A 17,225-nucleotide genomic window follows, 5' to 3' on the forward strand; every position below is an offset into this window, starting at 1 on the left:
ATGTGTCGCATGATCCAACATCAAAACACCATCGCATTTTCATGACCACTGTGCAATTAAACCACGGATGCCTATAGATATGATATTTGGCCCTCTGGGAAGCCTGCAAGTGCGTAAATTCCCATCAAAAGATATTAATTTTCACATATAATCTCTAATGAATCATCAAATGGAAAAACTACAATGACCCCCCTCCCCAAGAGAGAGAGAGTTCGATACTCCTTTCAGTTTTGATACATGGGGAATTTTAAAAGTAAAAATTCCTTCTTTGGAGAGGCTACGACCACTAATTAGCCCCTCTCAATAACTCTACTACATATACACGTAACCAAATACCATATTCATGCTTTGATCAATTACATCCCCTGTGATCGATGAGTCCGTAAAATAATAATAAAGCAGAAAAAGAATTACTAAGCCAGAATTTTAAAGGTCGACCAGAGTGTATGGGAGAATGAAGCCACAGCATAATGACTGAACATTCACCCTGACCAACCCCAAACAGCTCTGTGATTGTACCTATAAAAAAATATTCATGAAAGTCGCAAATCTTTTGATTCTGGAATAGTTTGGAGAATGCTAGTTTCTTTTGTCACATTACATCTCCTGTATAGGACGCAGGATGTGTTTCAGAAAAAGTTTCTCTAGCACATGAACACATAGGAACCCTGGAATGGATGCAACACATTCTTAAAAACCTATAATAGTTTCTTTAAACAGCACCTCCCTCCTTCAAAACCAATACTTGATTCGCCCTCTGGCTGCAGACAATATCTCTAGTTGATTTGCATCATTTTATCATTTATCCGTTCTCTTTAATGCCCAAAATCAAACCAAATATTTTCTCCGGACTCCAATCCAATGACGCAAGCTATGACTCACTCCAGCATCCATCTGAAACTCTACTTAATGCAGAAAGCAAAAGACAGTCCTATAACCCTTAACACTCCAACATGACTTATCAATTCTGACAAAGTAGACGAACTGCTGGATAATGTGAACCTAATCAAACACATTAGACACCTTTGGGAACCAGTCTAATCAAACTTCTTGGAGCCTACAACAGAGGATGGAAACAAGAAATAAAGAAAGCAAGCGAAGCAAAACTGCAGCGGTTTGGAATCAACAACCTTGTTTCTATTTTCAACATACTTTCAAGAACAATTATCCTCTCCCACCACAATGACTACAGCCCCTTTGTTCATAGAAGAAAGTTTAACTTCCCTCCCCTCCCCTTGTTTATGTTGTGGGCTAAATTTTTATCCTGGGCCATTGTTGGGCCAAGAACTGGTTAAAGGTCCGAGAAAAGAAGCGGTGACGTCGTTTCGCACAAGTATGAGAACTGGTATCGTGCACGTGGGGTGGTGTTCTGGTGCGGTGGCATCGAAACTCCAAAGTCCAAAGGCAGAAGTAAAGAAAGAAAGAACGCTCAAGGAATGCGTGATCAAAGAAATTTCTAGCTAGTGTCTGTCGAGTATCAGTCTGGTAGACAAGCAGCTGGAGTAAATCAAAATTAAAGAAAGCAAGAAGGTAATCCAGAGGATTTGTTTTATCTTTCTTTCGTACGGTATATATATATATATTTCGATTTTGAAGCTCAGCGAAACCCAGAATAGAATTAATTAGAAAATTTTAGGGTTTACTTACATTAGGGTTCAGGATTCCTTCTCCTCCTCCACCTTCATTTTTGAAAGCAGGCAAGTCTCTCTTTATTCCTCTTTTTTCTTTTCCAATTTAATAATTGCATTTTCTTTAAGCAATATAATCCTGCTTATTATTGCATTTTCTTTGGGCAAAGTTGAAAATTTTCTTTTGACTCTCCTTTTAAGTTTTAAGAGAAGCAGCCACAGATAGTAAAGTTCAGACTTTTTTCTCCTTCACATTCATTTTCTTGTTTTGGATTTCGTCACCTCAACTGTGGTTTATGGTTTCCTCAATTAAGTGATTCGTTCCTTGAGACAATCGACTGCTTGATTGTTAATAATTAACAAACGTTTTTTTCTTTTACAATACATAGATAAATAAAACTAAAATATAATATGGATCATGGATGTGTAGGAGTTTTCAACCATGCATAGAATGGACTCCATGATAAGTGATACCAAGGAAAATGAAAACGAGGCAGAACTAGCTGTTCCAGGTGCTTCTGACATGAACCAGGGAGACCATCCTGGTACTCCCCAGCTTCAGGAACAATCTTCTTCCCCTTCCTCTGTACCCGTGGAGGCTAATTCAATTCCCTCTCAGACTGAGAACACCAATGCTGATAACAACATAGAACCACATTCTACTCCACCTCAGCATTCTCTTAGCTCAGTTCCTATCCACAATGACCAAGCTTCATTGAAGCCTGCTACTGAAATCCCAAGTAATGTGAAATCTGAATCCTCTGATCTGAAGGCACCCATGGATGCTACAATTGACTCCCCTTCGTCCTCCAATCATATTCAAATTGCTGAACCCACAACTGATGTTAAAACTGAAACCTCCTCTGGCTCTCCTCCAAAACCAGCTGCAAATGCCAAAACTGAAACTTGTTCTGCATTACCTCTAAGTAAAACTAATTGTGATATTGACCCTGTACCTACAAGCCCTAATGAACCTGAACAACTTACGCCTTGTCCATCATCTTCTGATATCAAACTGGTGAAGGAGAAGGGGGATGATTTGAAGAATGGGGTCAATAAAGTGGACTTACCTACAGCCCCTGTTAATGGGAACAGCAATTCTGAGCTCTCATTTCGCTTTGATGATGTTCATTTTTCTGATGGCAATGAGTCAGGAACCGAAGAGGAGCAATCAGCCTTCATGAAGCAACTGGAAATTTTCTTCAAAGAGAGAGGCATGGAATTTAAGCCTCCTAAATTTTATGGAGAAGGACTCAATTGCCTTAAGTATGTTTATTTGTACTTGAATTATTGTTTTCTATTTGCAACTATGATGTGTTGGTAAATTTCTGGTTAACTGACATTTATTCACCTTTTACGGGGATAAGGCTGTGGAGAGCTGTTACTAGATTGGGTGGCTATGACAAGGTATGTAGTGTTTTGCCATGATTTCAATTAAATGTTTAAAATTTTTGCATGCGTTGTGCAATCTACTTTTATAAATTGTAAATGGTTTTAGGTTAGCCAAGTTAAGGAACACAATATGACTGGAGCTGGCAATTACCTTATTTTTATGTAATTTCAGAAAAATAAATTTATATTACCTTGTGTATGAAATAGTTAGTAGTGGCTCGAATTCATCCTCCCCCCTCAAAGATGCACATGTGCACACTATCACACAAATTTGCTAAAATTTATATCATCAAGTGGATGAGTAAACTGGGCTTCTTTGACTACTGGAAAAACCAATCTTAACCCTAATAAAACAAGCTAGTATTTGTAAGTTGCAACTAGTTTATGTTTCATCCAAAATCTAATAAAAAGGGTAAATTGTTCCTTTAAAAGTCATAGGGTAGCTTTCTGTTTCTTTTCACCTTTTAATTATATTTCCTCTGGATAGTTACTCTTATTTTAGCATTTTAATGCGGTCATTGTTCCATTCCTAATTGGCCATGATCATGGTCTTAAATTAAAATCTCTGCCAGTTATTTTTTTTCCTTGCCTGTCCACTGTCTTTTCTGTTTGATTCTTGTTTGGCATTTTCGTAAAAAAATTTCCTGGAAGCTAACTGAGCTTACTTTTTTGACAACATGCTGATTCAGTGGAGTGCTAGGCAACAATCTTGCCATCGCTAATTTGTTTGGGTGTAAATCTTTCTGAAGAGAACTGTCCCTTTCATAACATTACTTTTTCTCCTGTAATTTTATCAAGGTCTTTATTTTGGTTTATGTTAGATTTCTGAATTAGTGGTAAATACTACATCCTCACTTATATAAGATTTTTGCTTTTCGAGAAGTTAGATTAGAAAAGCATATATAAATTTTAGCATGGTTTGTTGTACAATTTGACCTAACTTAATCTAAACTCAATCCTCTCAGAAAACTCTCTCTCTCTCTCTCTCTCTCTCTCTCTCTCACACACACACACACACATTTTTTAAAGAACTTCTGTTAAACCATGTAGTTATATATATCTTGCCAATGTTTGTTATGTGGGTTGCTCTGATGTGTATATTCTGTAAATTGAACTCTTTATACTCATTATTTTCTCAGTTGCAAATGTGGATATAACCACCTTCTTACTATGGATAGGTAACTTCATGTAAATTGTGGCGGCAAGTGGGAGAATCTTTCAAGCCCCCAAAGTAAGGGACAAGATGCAGAGTTACTTTCAATCTTGTTTTTAGCTTGCATATGGAAATCTCCTTATTTAGGAAATCGATAATGTGGTTCAATCATTTAAATTTAAAATCTTTTATGAACTCTAGTTCTTAAGGACACAAATGTTGCTCATTCACAAAATGAAAATGTTATTTTCTATGTTAAGTTCCCTCCCTCTCTCTCTCTCTCTCTCTCTCTCTCTCTCTCTCTCTCTCTCTCTCTCTCTCTCTCTCTCTCTCTTCACTCCAAAAAATCAATGATATTTATATCTTTTCTGTTTCAATTTGTGCAGGACCTGTACTACCGTTTCATGGACATTTCGTGGTTTCTATGAGAAGGTATTTTACATTATAAATCATGCATGCTTAGGCAAATACTCTGGCATCTCATTTTTGGTTTGTTAGCATTTCCACATGGCTCTGCACCTTTGGTTAAAAAAAAAAGATTTGGAAAAATTGGACACAACTTCCTTTAAATAATATCTTGCTTCCATACCGGTGCATCAAGTGAACTGCCTTATTGGTGACAGAACTTGACATGATTGCTATGTCATAAGCAGCTGTGTGGCTCCATAATTTACTTTGTGATATACATATATTCTATGCAAATTTGAGTTTTATGCCTTTGTTTCCTTCATATACCTGAGGCAGTTATTATCCAATGCTTGTGCCTTTTTTTGGTTATGATTTTTATGCATTGTCAGGCACTCCTTGATTATGAAAGGCATAAGACATGCGGTGGTGAGCTTAATATACCTATTGCTTCCCAATCAGAACCCATGAATGTTGATAATCAGGTAATATGGACTATCATTCTACTATCGGATTTTTTCAAAAAAAAAAAAAAAAGGAAAAGATATTGATTGAGATTGTGGTAAGTTTAACTGGGTTTAAAAGTATTCAACTTTATGTAATTCTGTTTTCCCAAACCATGTCTGCTTAAAAGTTGTATGGTGAAATGTTATACTTCAAAAGTTGTCACCTTTTGTATCTCTAATTGCAATAGATTTTGTGAGGTTTATCTTTCTTAATTGTCCCTTCCAACATTCTTTATGATGCTACTTGTGATTAGGCTGCAGGATCAGGTAGAGCACGGAGGGATGCAGCAGCTCGTGCTATGCGAGGTTGGCACTCACAACGTCATTTAAGTAATGGTGAAGTCAGTGACCCAATAATTAAGGTGTGGTGAAAATCAAGCATGCAATTTGTTTCCTCTGTTTTTCCTATTAATCCATAAAGGGGGAAAAAAGAGGAAAAGAAGAGCTCCAGTTCATTTTCATGTGTAATCTTTTGATCATGATATAGTATGATATTGCAATTTATCCATTTTATTTTTTGGTAGGATAAGAATTCTATTTCTCTGCAAAAGCGTGAAAAACAGCTTAAAAGCCTTGGTATGGCCTTTAAACAAATTTTCGTTCTTGATGTTTTAAAGCTTATGAAGATTTATGAAGCTGGATTCTTATGTACTAATGCAGGTTTGCTTAAACGTAAGAAACCATCTTACTTGGACCATGCTGTCAAAGCTGCACGTACCAAAGTATCCAAGGCACAGTTAAGGTCCATGTCACATATATTATGGGTGTTGACTATGCCCTTTACCAATTTGTTTGAGGTGAAAATAATTTTGTACAGCCTCTTTGGATGCAATATATTGACTTTCTTCTTAATTGACTAGTGTGGAGACAACGGTGGTTGATATTGGACCCCCAGCTGATTGGGTTAAGATCAATGTGCAGAAAACTGTAAGTTTCTATGCCCCTTCTCTCCAGAAAGGACATGTAGTTCTGGTTTTTGAAAGTTTGGCTTGTTTTGGTTTTACAGAAAGATTGTTTTGAGGTCTATGCTCTAGTGCCAGGCCTTCTTCGAGAGGAGGTCAGTACAAAAAACCCTAAAAACTGTTTGTGGTTTTTATTTTTATTTTTTACTACATATGGTTAGAACCAATGTGTACAAACAGTGCCTTTTGTTGGAATAATCATCATTCAAAGATTGGCCTAAGTTTGCAGCTTTACTAAGCATTTGGTTTCATGAAGCATGAGAATGTGATCTGCAGGGCTTTTGAGACAAATTGTTCTTGGATTTTGATCATGGAATCATACACTAGCTAGAATTGTTTTTCTGGCAGTTAACACTAAATTTCTGCACCATCTCTATGGAAGCTTTTCTTATGTGGTTATGTTGCAATTTTAGGTGCGTGTTCAATCTGATCCTGCAGGACGCCTAGTAATAAGCGGCGAACCTGAGCATCCCGATAATCCTTGGGGTGTCACACCCTTTAAAAAGGTGTGTAGTATACAAGAAGCTATGAAAAAAGTATTCTAGAAGGGAAATATTGTTCTAATTGCTTTATTAGCTAGAATATATTTTGCATTGCATCTTTATATGGATGTCATTATTATAAATGTATTTGTATGCCATGTTTTTAGTCTCTTCTGTGAGTTTTACATCCATGAGGGTGAATTGGTCTAAATAATTATATAGAATGAGAAGATTTTCAGGTTGACTCAGATCATTTATTTCATATAAAAAATGTATTTGAACATATCCTTATCTTTAGTTTGCTTCTTCAGTCCAATATTTTATCAAAAATGGACTAATCCTTGAAAAATTTTGGCTCCTTCATATGTTTCTATCAAGAACCTTCAATCTTCCCAACAGAACAATTGTATGTATTATGATTTATCGATATGAACATCTTCCCGAGACTAATCAAGGTTTTATTGGAAATAATTCTATTAATGCTCAGTCAATTTGGTTCAAAATCTCAAGGCAAACTGCCAGTTAATAACTTAATCATTATCTTCATTACAGGCATCATCTTTTGTGGTTGATGTCCGACCTTGTAGCCAATGTTAGGGCCACTTTAGAACTGTTTTTAAAATTTTATTGTGGCCGTGATGATGGCACTTCCCTAGCTAGCACTAAAATGTCTCACGTCAGTCATTAAATGTAGGAAAGAAATTTATTCTCATTCTAGCCTTAGGTGGTGGTATTCTCTTTCTCTTTTGGGGGGTAAGACATTATGAAGTAATTAGCTCTTCATGATGTCGACAATTTGGTCTTTTGATGTCAGGTTGTCAGCTTGCCCGCAAGGATTGATCCACATCAAACGTCAGCTGTGGTAACCCTTCATGGACAGTTGTTTGTTCGTGTTCCCTTTGAGCAAGTGTGACTAGCGGGACTAAAAACATCTGCTCGGCTCCACCAGCTGCGTGAGGTAAGGGGTGACTAGTGACTAGGAGGATTAAGCCAGAGGATAATGAAGCAAGCCCCAGTTTTAGTTTTGGACCTGTGCATTTGAATTTTTGTTTCCAAAAAGTAGTGTAGTTTAACGTATGTCGCCTTTTTATGATTCTAGTGAGTGCTACATGCAAGATATCCTTTTTATTCTTTGGAAAAGTTGTACATGGCTGATCTTATAGAGCTGCTTAAGGAATGACTGCAAGATTTTCTCATTCATTGGCGGTGATATTAGTTTCAAATTCATTCCAATTGGAACAAAATATGAGTAATTATTGGGGAACACGGTAGGGAGGGCTGGTTGTGAATTGTGATCATCTTAATTCTTCAAACAGAATCTCGCAAGCAGATAGCAATGCCGTGTATGGTATCCCTGATAAACTCATGTTCTCATATATGGGATTGAGATCAGATGACAAATAATTGTGCGGCACTCTCTTCTTCCCTTTCTTCAATCCATTCCATTCTAGAAAAGAGGAAAAATTAAACAATTACACAGAAACCACCTCGTGTTGAAACTTAAAAATGCTTCTTGATACAAAATATAATTATCACCACCAAATAATGGAAAGTATACATACGTATATCATTATGAAATGACCTTGTCAAAAGCATACTGAGCCCAAACATCACGAGGCAGTCACCATTGACGCCAAGTCCAACTCTTCATCAGAATCAATCACATCTTCATAGTCATAGTATGCATTGACCTGCATGCGTGGTTCCATTGCAATAATTAGATGTTTTCAAAACATAGTTTCATCCAATATGGGCACCATTCCCATCAACTAGCAGATCTAAACCAATTAATACATGTAAAATTTGGTCTTCGAATTTTGCAGTTAGTAAGTTTGTAATTAGAATGCTCAAGTATATTGTTGGTGATTACATTTTATAACCCAGTTTGATACCTTTGGTCTTGGGGCAATTGCTTCAAAACTATGGAATTCGGGATCATCAAAATCAGGGGGCTTCAACACAACATATGCCCCTTTGTTATTGTATCTCTCTTCCGTTGCCTGCATTGCAGAAAGAAAAACTTAACAAGTTGTATAGTGGTTATCTAAGGACAACGTTAAATTGTGCTTTACCAGTCAAATATCAACAGCTACAAGATACTCAGAGAATGTGACACTCCCCAATGTTAAGTAAACAAAATTGACTCAAACAATAGAGATTGTCTCATATATTTCGTATCCACTACTCATAGTAATATCATTAAGAGAAATTCTACATGACAACAACAAGGCCAGCAATGCATGGTGGAACTCAATGTTAGGCAACTAAGAGCCAACTTCTGCAAATACGAGTGTAGTTGAGATAAGATAGCTATAATGCATGTGTTAGCACATAAGGAAAAGACAGCAGTAGAAATGATTGCATTTGAAGAAAGGAGGAAGAAACAAAAATTAAGTATAAATAAAGGAGATACAGTTATAAGGACCTTGCTCTTAATGATCTACTCAAGATATGCTCCTCATGAAACACAAAGGTAAAAAGGCTTTGTTTTTTGTCAATTACTTTGTAGCAATAATTACATCTGTTGAACCAAAAGTACAAAATAAAAATTAAAAAAAAAATCCTCTCTTTAGTTTTTCATTTGAGCAAGACATTCATAAACAGAATATCTCACATGTAAACATGACAAATACAAAACACAAATCAACCTTGGTATATCAAGTATCTGACAGTTTAAGAGATTTATATCCCTGTGATGCATTTCAACAAGACCACTAGACCACGTCAATGGAATCATGTCCAAGTTTATGATTCTACACAAACTGGCTAGACCTAGGAAAAAAAAAAAGACTTTTACTTCCCATTTGGAAAACCAAAGATACATTTACAGGCAGTCAAATCTCCCAAAACACCTCAATGATTTCACACAAAAGATATCCCATCTTAAACACCACATATAACAGCACAAAATATCGGTAGAATAAAGTCGAGGATACAAATCCACAAAAATATTTGCAAGGATGTTGGCAGATGCAATACAAGCAAGACACATACATAAGTTGTCATTTGTTGTCAGGAATGAAAACCAGAAGCAATGCATTTGTATTTTGAGGGAAAAAAATTAAACCATTGAAGATCATGAAGATACCTGAAATTGTGGGTAGTCAGGAGCACTAAACACAGTTATCAACTTCCCTGACTCCACATCATGATCTATGGTGTATCCTTCATCCATTCCTGCAAGACCAGGCCTCTTTTCTCTAGCATCAGGGCCTTCATGTGATCTGATGATTAGCTGAGGCAATGGCACCAAACAGCAACCAAACTATCAATATTTTGCAACAAAAAAACAAGAGCTAGCCCCTAGGATTAATAGCTGTAATAAGTAACATACAAATTATAAAAATGAAAGAATCACTATATGCCTTAAATTTCACTCGAACAATTGAATAGAAAAATCTATTACACAGTTATCAACTAAAGTTTAAGTTTACCGTACATAAAGAAAGACAAAGTTTATGAGCAATATTAGTATAGCTGTAAGTTTTTACATCATCAAGTTACTATCTTACTGGTACTCTCTGCAGACTTGAATCCAAAGTGCAAGTTTCGACAGGTAAACAAGGAGAGTGGAAGCACAATATTTTAATAACATGAAAATAACTCAACTGTTAAACAAAAGCTTTAAATGGAAAACGTACTTATGATGTTACCTTTAGTTTGAACTTCTTCAAGAACTCCTCGGTGCAATCAGGACCCCATAACAAGCCAATTCCTCTCTCTTTATTTGGGGAAAGACCAGGGCTCATTGATGGATCTGACCATAGCACGTCACCTGGAATCAAATTCAATCCTTCCCATGGAGGATCAAGAACTGATCTTCGAGCTTTAGATAATTCCTCGAAAGAACCAAGGCACAAAGAGTTGGCTACAGGGTTGAGGCTTATCCTACGATTCTTCTTCCCTTTTGACCTCTTTGAAGGGGTGACTGAAATGCTGCGGAAAAGGCCGCCATGAGCAGTATATACACGCCCAGCAATTATAGAGGCCAAAGGTAGTCCTTCGAAGCATCCCAAACATTTGCGGTACACATGCTTACCTTTATCTCCATACTTTGCCAGAACTTCCTTCTCAAATCCATAAACAGAGGTGCAGTATTTGGATTCATGATTTCCACGAAGAAGGTAAACTCTATGTGGCATGAAAACCTAGAAGAATATGATATCTTGTCAAATGTTATTTAATTATCAAAATAGATATTTATTTCACAAAAAAATCTGTGCCAATAATCAAAAGCCAATCTAATGTAAGGAAAAGAAATAAGCTTAATTTATGAGAAGTGAAGTGGATTTTTCGATTGACCACAAAAGGCAAGCATTGAACCAGCGTTTGAAAAGAAACAGGAAAAGAAAATACAAATGAACAAATCTGAAAAATAAGATAGGGAGAAAATGATATGTAAGGGAAGGTATTGCTACTGTATAATTGATCGTCAAAGTGATAATCTAGCGTGTTAAGAAGCTATCCCATTGGGGGAAATTCATTTACAAACAGAGAACGAAAGATGGTATTGAAATACTAAAACACGTAAAAGTGTATCCTTTAATTATAAAGACAACTTGAAAATTGGAAGTACCTTCCAGGCTAACAAGAGCAAGAAAGTCTCAAGACCCCAAGCTCCTCTGTCAACGTAATCCCCGTTGAAGACAAAGATACGATTTTGAGCAGGAAAGCCAGCATCTTTGAGGAGGAATAGAAGATCATGCAATTGCCCATGAAGATCGCCAACCACCACAACCGTTGAATCGGAGTCGAGGGTCTCGATTTGCAGGCAATTGGGTTCTTTGTGGAGGATCTTAGAAGCGGTGAGGACGAGGGCATCAAAGACGGGAACGGGGAGCACGGAGGGGAAGGCCGAGGGGGGCAGATTTCTTGAAGACCAGTCCAACGCCGACATGACATGCTGGATCCACTCAAGGCTCAGCTTCCCATCGGAAGGCCAAGACAGAGGAACCGGAGCAGCCGGTGGGGGTGGGGAAGGGGATGGAGAGCGGTTGTCGCAGGAGGTGGGCGTAGTGGTGGTGGAGGAGGAGGCATCTGCATCTCTTGAAGTCGGACTGGTAATGGTATTAGAGATGTTTTCAGAAGACATAAAAAGTAGGGTTTCTTTTTTCCCCTTTTTCTCTAAAAATTTGTGAGAAAGAATTTGTTTTTTATTTTCAGATGAGAAACTGTTTCAGAAAATTGGAAGCCCAGCATACAGTTGGAACTTGGAACATGGAACATGGAACATGGAACATACAGTACAATTACAACGGTTTTTGGCTCTCCATTAGTTATTTTGGTAGGAGGCTGTGTGTGCGAGTCACTTTATAATCCAGTGGTATTAGAGTTAATAGCAAAAGTGTTTAAAAGTTATCAGGACTAGGAATCTGCTACTACTTGTGAAAATATATGTACATACTGCTCCTATATATGAATTATGAAAATACAATACAGGTGTGTCTCGCTTACCATTATGACTTTCTGAACCTTTTTCACAAATTGTCAACTTTTTTATTAATTAAATGAAAACTCATATCGGCATCCAGACAACGGATTCCCGTTCCCATTCAGCACCGACCACCAGATGCTGGCCTCGCTCGCACTTATCTCTTTAGTTTAGCAATAATTTTTCTGATCATTAGTAGTAATCTCAATTCTCTTCTTTCTTTTCAATTGTTTATATTTCACTCTTTTTATGAAAATGAACCTTTCATCTTAAATTAACAATATCTATGTTGTAAATGTTGCTGCTAACTGGTTTCCAACCTGCCTAGCTACTTTATTCTGTTTCACCACAATCCGAAACTCTCCGTCAGCCTGTCACTACAATTGTTTGTATAAGTAATTTGCAGTGCCAGTAGCAGGTTCCAAAATTTGTCATTGAACCTGGCCTTCGCCCTTTAGGACTTGGGTGAACCTCGATCGGCAGATCATGATGCTGATATTTGCTATGTGCTGCGCACCGCTGGTCGTGGTTGTACACCGCTTAGCAGCCAAAAACCAAAAAAGGGGGTTTTGTTTTGGACTTTTTTGGATTGCAGTCCACACTGTAAAGTTGATTCCTATTCACCCATGACAGGAAATTAAGAATGCTTGACTATATAGGCTTACTAATTAAGAAGTCTTACGTTTAGAAATATTGTTACAAAGTTCAAAATGGATGTGTCTCTCTTTTATAAAGTTAAAATCTTAAATGCTTGATTTATCACCATGCATTAATCAACACATCCTTTGATGAGTATACTCGCACAAGACAGGAAAGGAAAATGGAAGTTTGAAGCCTTGTGTTGTGCACTACTTATATATCCGGACTCCTGAGAAAGTGAGAAGGCCAACCATGGCCGCAAAGGAACGCTGCCACGTAATCTCCTGCGTGTTTGCAGGCTGTTTTCATTTCCTGCCCTACCTAATACTTCAGTAAACAACAAACCATCTGTACCTGTAATTAAGGAGTTGATGACCAACGTTGCTGACCTTTGTGCCTTGCCCTCGCAATTTTCCTCTGATGCAAACGCTGACAGTTGACCATCTGAACGATAGCAATATTATACCAGGCTGAGGCCTACATGCATATAATGAAATGAGTTTGTAACTTCATTTGCCGCTTGCGGGGATACAACACAACGCAATTATCAATCTCAGCGACAAGTTCCTATGCTAATACAGTAGAAAAAGACATAATCATAAGTCAAAAAGAGGAAATTTAACGGAGTGGTCTACCAAATTCCACATCTAATTGGCAATTTGATTTTGCGTTTGTTGTTGGGCCGCTCCCGCCTCAGCCTTCATGTTCAATCACACCTAATAATCTGAAAAGAGACACTTGCATTTCTTTTCCTTCTTGCCCTACTTACCCTACCAATTACTAATATTACAAAACCTCCTTTTCATTTATTCATTATTAATATTGTTATGCTACTAGTGTCAAGTGTGTGTGTATATATATATATATATATATTTACACTTATTAAACATATTGGAGCGAATATATGCATGATCTGGTCATATCCACGTTTTACAATACCACCTATTAATATTCTGCTTCTGCGTTATATTTCCGCTGGAGAAACCGCCCAAAGCTTAAAGTCCAACATACTCCAAAACCCACCATTTCCAAGTTCCTTCCTTCCACACCACTAGCTCACCTTCCAAGAGCTCCTCCTCCGACCCATTATCATACATAATACTAGTGTATGAATATACGGCTCCCCGATCGAGAAGCAGGGAATAGGGTTTTTTTCTTTTCTTTTCTTCCTTGTCTCTTCCTTGGTTGGTTGCATGTTTATAATAATTCATTGTCTTAATTAGCCTCAACAGAAACATGAGTAGTCATATGAGGTACAACAGGGTTGGGCGGAGATGCCAGGGAAGTGGAAACAAAGGTTTCAGGCTTAACCCCAGAAGATTTTCGGTTCAAGGGCTACGCGCAAGGTTCTTTTATTTGTTCAGGCTATTAAGTAGATGGAGAACATCATACGGGCGAGCTTTGCGATTGATAAAGAAATTAGGTATCAATATCGGAAATAGCAGCATCAAGAGAGATAACAGCAGCGGCAGGGTCAGCAGCAGCAGCAGCAGGACTTTAGTGACGCCGAAGGAACTGCAGCTGCCTTTACCGAACAGTACCACTACCAGGTTGAGACCATCGTTGGGACGCTCTAATTCTTTTTATTCTGAGGCCATTGCAGACTGCTTGGAGTTTATCAAGCGCTCTTCTCTTTCCGTGGATCAGAGGCAACCTCTGCCTGCCTGCCAAAGATAGTTAAGCCTAAGCTCCTTAGTCTGATCCTTGTAAGATTAATCGTCTGAGATTTAATTCGTTGAATTAATTACTGTTAATCTGCCACATTTAACTAGTTTGCTCTTCCTCCTGCATGTATATACTTTGTAAGTCATTGGTGTATATCTTGAGTTTTGAAGAACCCTGCCGTGAGAGTATTAATTATTTTGGTTTGATTGAATGCTTGAAGGGAAATGGGCAAAATTTTGTGAAGGTTCAGAGTAGGTATGAATTGAATTTGAAAATTCTAATATTTGAATTACCACCTAACTCGATTGCCATTATTTGACTAAACATAAAAGCCAAAAGGAACGGCCACCACCCTTTTTTTTGACTTTGTAGAAGTTTTGGCTTTGGGGTAATTAATTAATTTTATAATACAGTGATGAGACCAATGATGTGATGCTGATAGTTGGACAGCTAATCCATTTGGACCATTTATATACGATTTAACATCGGCTCAGAAATTTTGTTGGGCCTGAGTGCTATCTGACCATTGAAGATTTAATAAGAAGATGCTTTTTCTTTCTTGATACAAGATTGAAGATGATGTTAAATAATGTTAATTACTGGTTGTATGGTTATGCTTACTTTTCCGACAAATCAAGTCACAACTCATAATTCAGGATTAATGCTAAATCTTATAAGATATAACACAATTTATCACGTGCACTAAACAAGAAGAAAAACATACATTCAGATCCTTACACGTATTTTATTATAGGCACATAAGGGAGAAGATACCAAGGCAAGAAAGGAAAGAAACTTGAAATGGGTTACTAATTATATACTTACTTAACACAAACAAAGTCTGGAAGAATCTGAGAGTAGCTAACAATCAAGCATTGCATTTGCATATACATATATATTGGTAAGCAATTGGCGAATTGGATTCTCACAAGTCACAACCAATACAAATACTTATACCTCAAACAAATCTCCCCCCTTCTAAATAAATAAGCTAGACTTGTTTTGGCGCCAACAACCACAAGTGAAAACCCCCAAAAAAGAGAAGAAAATTAGAAAAAGAATTAAAAGTAAAAAGGTCCAAAACCACGCGTCCATTAAAACCCAAATGAATTACCGGTCTAACCCTAGCAGGCTGAAAACCCCGCACTTTGGTTGGCGTTGCGACCACTTCCGCTGCAGCTACCGTTACGACCGCAGCATCTTTTTCCAACTCCGCCACTTCTGCCATGGACTCTCCTCTCAGGACAAAGGTTTGCATCATCGGCAGTGGCCCCGCTGCCCACACGGCTGCCATCTACACCGCCCGTGCTGAGCTGAAGCCCATTCTCTTCGAGGGCTGGATGGCTAACGACATCGCGCCTGGCGGTCAGCTGCCACCACAACCGACGTCGAGAACTTCCCTGGATTCCCAGACGGCATCATGGGCATGGAGCTTATGGACCGCTGCCGCAATCAATAGCTCCGCTTTGGCACCGCCATCTACACTGAAACCGTCAACAAGGTTGACCTTTCTTCGTCTCCGTTCAGGATCATCACCGATACGAAAACCGTCCTGGCTGACTCGGTGATTGTGGCCACAGGGGCCGTAGCAAAGCGGCTGAATTTCCCGGGTTCAGGGGATGGGTCAGGGGGCTTTTGGAACAAAGGAATCTCAGCTTGCGAGGTGTGTGATGGGGCGGCCCCAATCTTCAGGGACAAGCCTCTGGCAGTGATTGGTGGGGGTGACTCTGCAATGGAGGAATCCACCTACCTCACTAAGTACGCTTCCAAGGTGTACATCATTCACCGGAGAGACACCTTTAGGGCGTCCAAGATCATGCAGAGCAGGGCTGTTTCCAATCCTAAGATAGAGGTGCTATGGAATTCGGTGGTGGTGGAGGCGTATGGGGATGGGGAGAGAGGGGTTTTGGGAGGGAGAGAGGTGAAGAACCTGCTCACCGGGGAGGTTTCTGATTTGAAAGTTTCTGGCTTGTTCTTTGCCATTGGGCACGAGCCCGCCACCAAGTTCTTGGAAGGCCAGCTGCAGCTTGATTCAGATGGCTACATTCTCACCAAGCCAGGTACAACTCAGACCAGCGTGCGCGGCGTTTTTGCTGCTGGAGATGTCCAGGATAAGAAGTACAGGCAGGCTGTTACTGCTGCTGGCACTGGTTAGTCCTTTTCCCTTCACATGTTTATTGTCTTCCTTGATTTTCCTTACTCTTTGATTGTGATCAAGCATGAAGCTTGCTTACATGACATAAACTGGCACGGATTGCATATGCTAAGAAGCAGTCGCCTAAGGCATGGATTGGATATTTGCTTGTCATTTTACATGTAAGAATAAGATCTAACCAAACATTAATTTATCGTATGTTCCATCTTTAGATGAATCTTCACTCCTTTTCGCTTTGAAGAACGAGAAAATTAGAAAACACATGCGCTTGCAGGGGAGGGACCGGAGAACTCTTCAACCTCACTTTAGACTCTTGAAAACTTGGTGACATGGTTCTTTTAGAAAAAAAGCTACTGTAAAATTCATGATGGCGGACATATTATGAAAAGGAAATAAGCTGCAGAATATTTCCAGTCACTGGCTTATCATCTGCAATGGCTCTGTTTGTATACTTTCCATGATAGTAGTTCCTATGGCAAACTGAAATGCATTTCCATTTGAATCAGCAAAATTATGATTTTATGTACATAACATGCATATTTGCTGCTGCATTAAGTTTTGTTTATTCTCATCTATCCGACTGGAAATTTGTTTGTTTTGCAACTATGCAGGGTGCATGGCAGCCTTGGTAGCGGAACATTATTTGCAAGAGATTGGATCTTAGGAGGGCAAGAGCGATTGATGAGTGATGTTCCAGGGGATTTAAAAGATGCTTTATTTAGAAGCAAGTTCTTTGTCTGGATCAATATTAGAATTGGCATTGTTATTGATATTCAATATCTGCTTTTAATGAAAGTAGATTAGCTA

The 17,225-nt window shown here is 38.4% G+C and overlaps 2 protein-coding genes and 1 pseudogene across 5 annotated transcripts; 2 read left to right on the forward strand and 1 right to left on the reverse strand.

The window, feature by feature from the left end:
* The first annotated feature begins 1,325 nt into the window (after nucleotides 1-1,325).
* On the forward strand, nucleotides 1,326-7,728 carry LOC18610608 (AT-rich interactive domain-containing protein 3-like). Of its 2 annotated transcripts, none has more exons than XM_018121849.2 (13): nucleotides 1,326-1,530; nucleotides 2,059-2,894; nucleotides 2,996-3,035; nucleotides 4,199-4,251; nucleotides 4,560-4,605; nucleotides 4,971-5,063; nucleotides 5,339-5,446; nucleotides 5,609-5,660; nucleotides 5,745-5,820; nucleotides 5,945-6,011; nucleotides 6,091-6,141; nucleotides 6,460-6,552; nucleotides 7,343-7,728. In XM_018121849.2, the coding sequence occupies exons 2-13, from the start codon at nucleotides 2,071-2,073 to the stop codon at nucleotides 7,439-7,441; spliced, it is 1,602 nt and encodes a 533-aa protein (XP_017977338.2). In that variant the 5' UTR covers nucleotides 1,326-1,530; nucleotides 2,059-2,070; the 3' UTR covers nucleotides 7,442-7,728. The 2 variants fall into 2 exon arrangements, with proteins under 2 accessions (XP_017977338.2, XP_017977327.2); XM_018121838.2 differs by having other exon boundaries at nucleotides 1,327-1,530; nucleotides 5,745-5,826.
* Nucleotides 7,729-7,874: 146 nt separating this feature from the next.
* Nucleotides 7,875-11,903, reverse strand: PP7 (serine/threonine phosphatase 7). 2 transcript variants are annotated; one of them, XM_088803020.1, is made up of 6 exons: nucleotides 11,105-11,903; nucleotides 10,182-10,676; nucleotides 9,617-9,763; nucleotides 8,421-8,528; nucleotides 8,091-8,219; nucleotides 7,875-7,975 (listed from the first exon to the last, which is right to left on the reverse strand). In XM_088803020.1, the coding sequence occupies exons 1-5, from the start codon at nucleotides 11,618-11,620 to the stop codon at nucleotides 8,139-8,141; spliced, it is 1,347 nt and encodes a 448-aa protein (XP_088659146.1). In that variant the 5' UTR covers nucleotides 11,621-11,903; the 3' UTR covers nucleotides 7,875-7,975; nucleotides 8,091-8,138. The 2 variants fall into 2 exon arrangements, with proteins under 2 accessions (XP_088659146.1, XP_007046435.3); XM_007046373.3 differs by having other exon boundaries at nucleotides 7,875-8,219.
* A 3,273-nt stretch (nucleotides 11,904-15,176) lies between these two features.
* LOC18610612 (thioredoxin reductase NTRB-like) lies at nucleotides 15,177-17,225 on the forward strand (annotated as a pseudogene). Its single transcript, XR_016024213.1, has 2 exons — nucleotides 15,177-16,413; nucleotides 17,030-17,225. The product of XR_016024213.1 is annotated as a thioredoxin reductase NTRB-like (transcript).

The sequence above is a fragment of the Theobroma cacao genome, chromosome 1 (genome assembly GCF_053813885.1).
Source record: "Theobroma cacao isolate CCN51 chromosome 1, ASM5381388v1, whole genome shotgun sequence".
Lineage (NCBI taxonomy): Eukaryota > Viridiplantae > Streptophyta > Magnoliopsida > Malvales > Malvaceae > Theobroma > Theobroma cacao.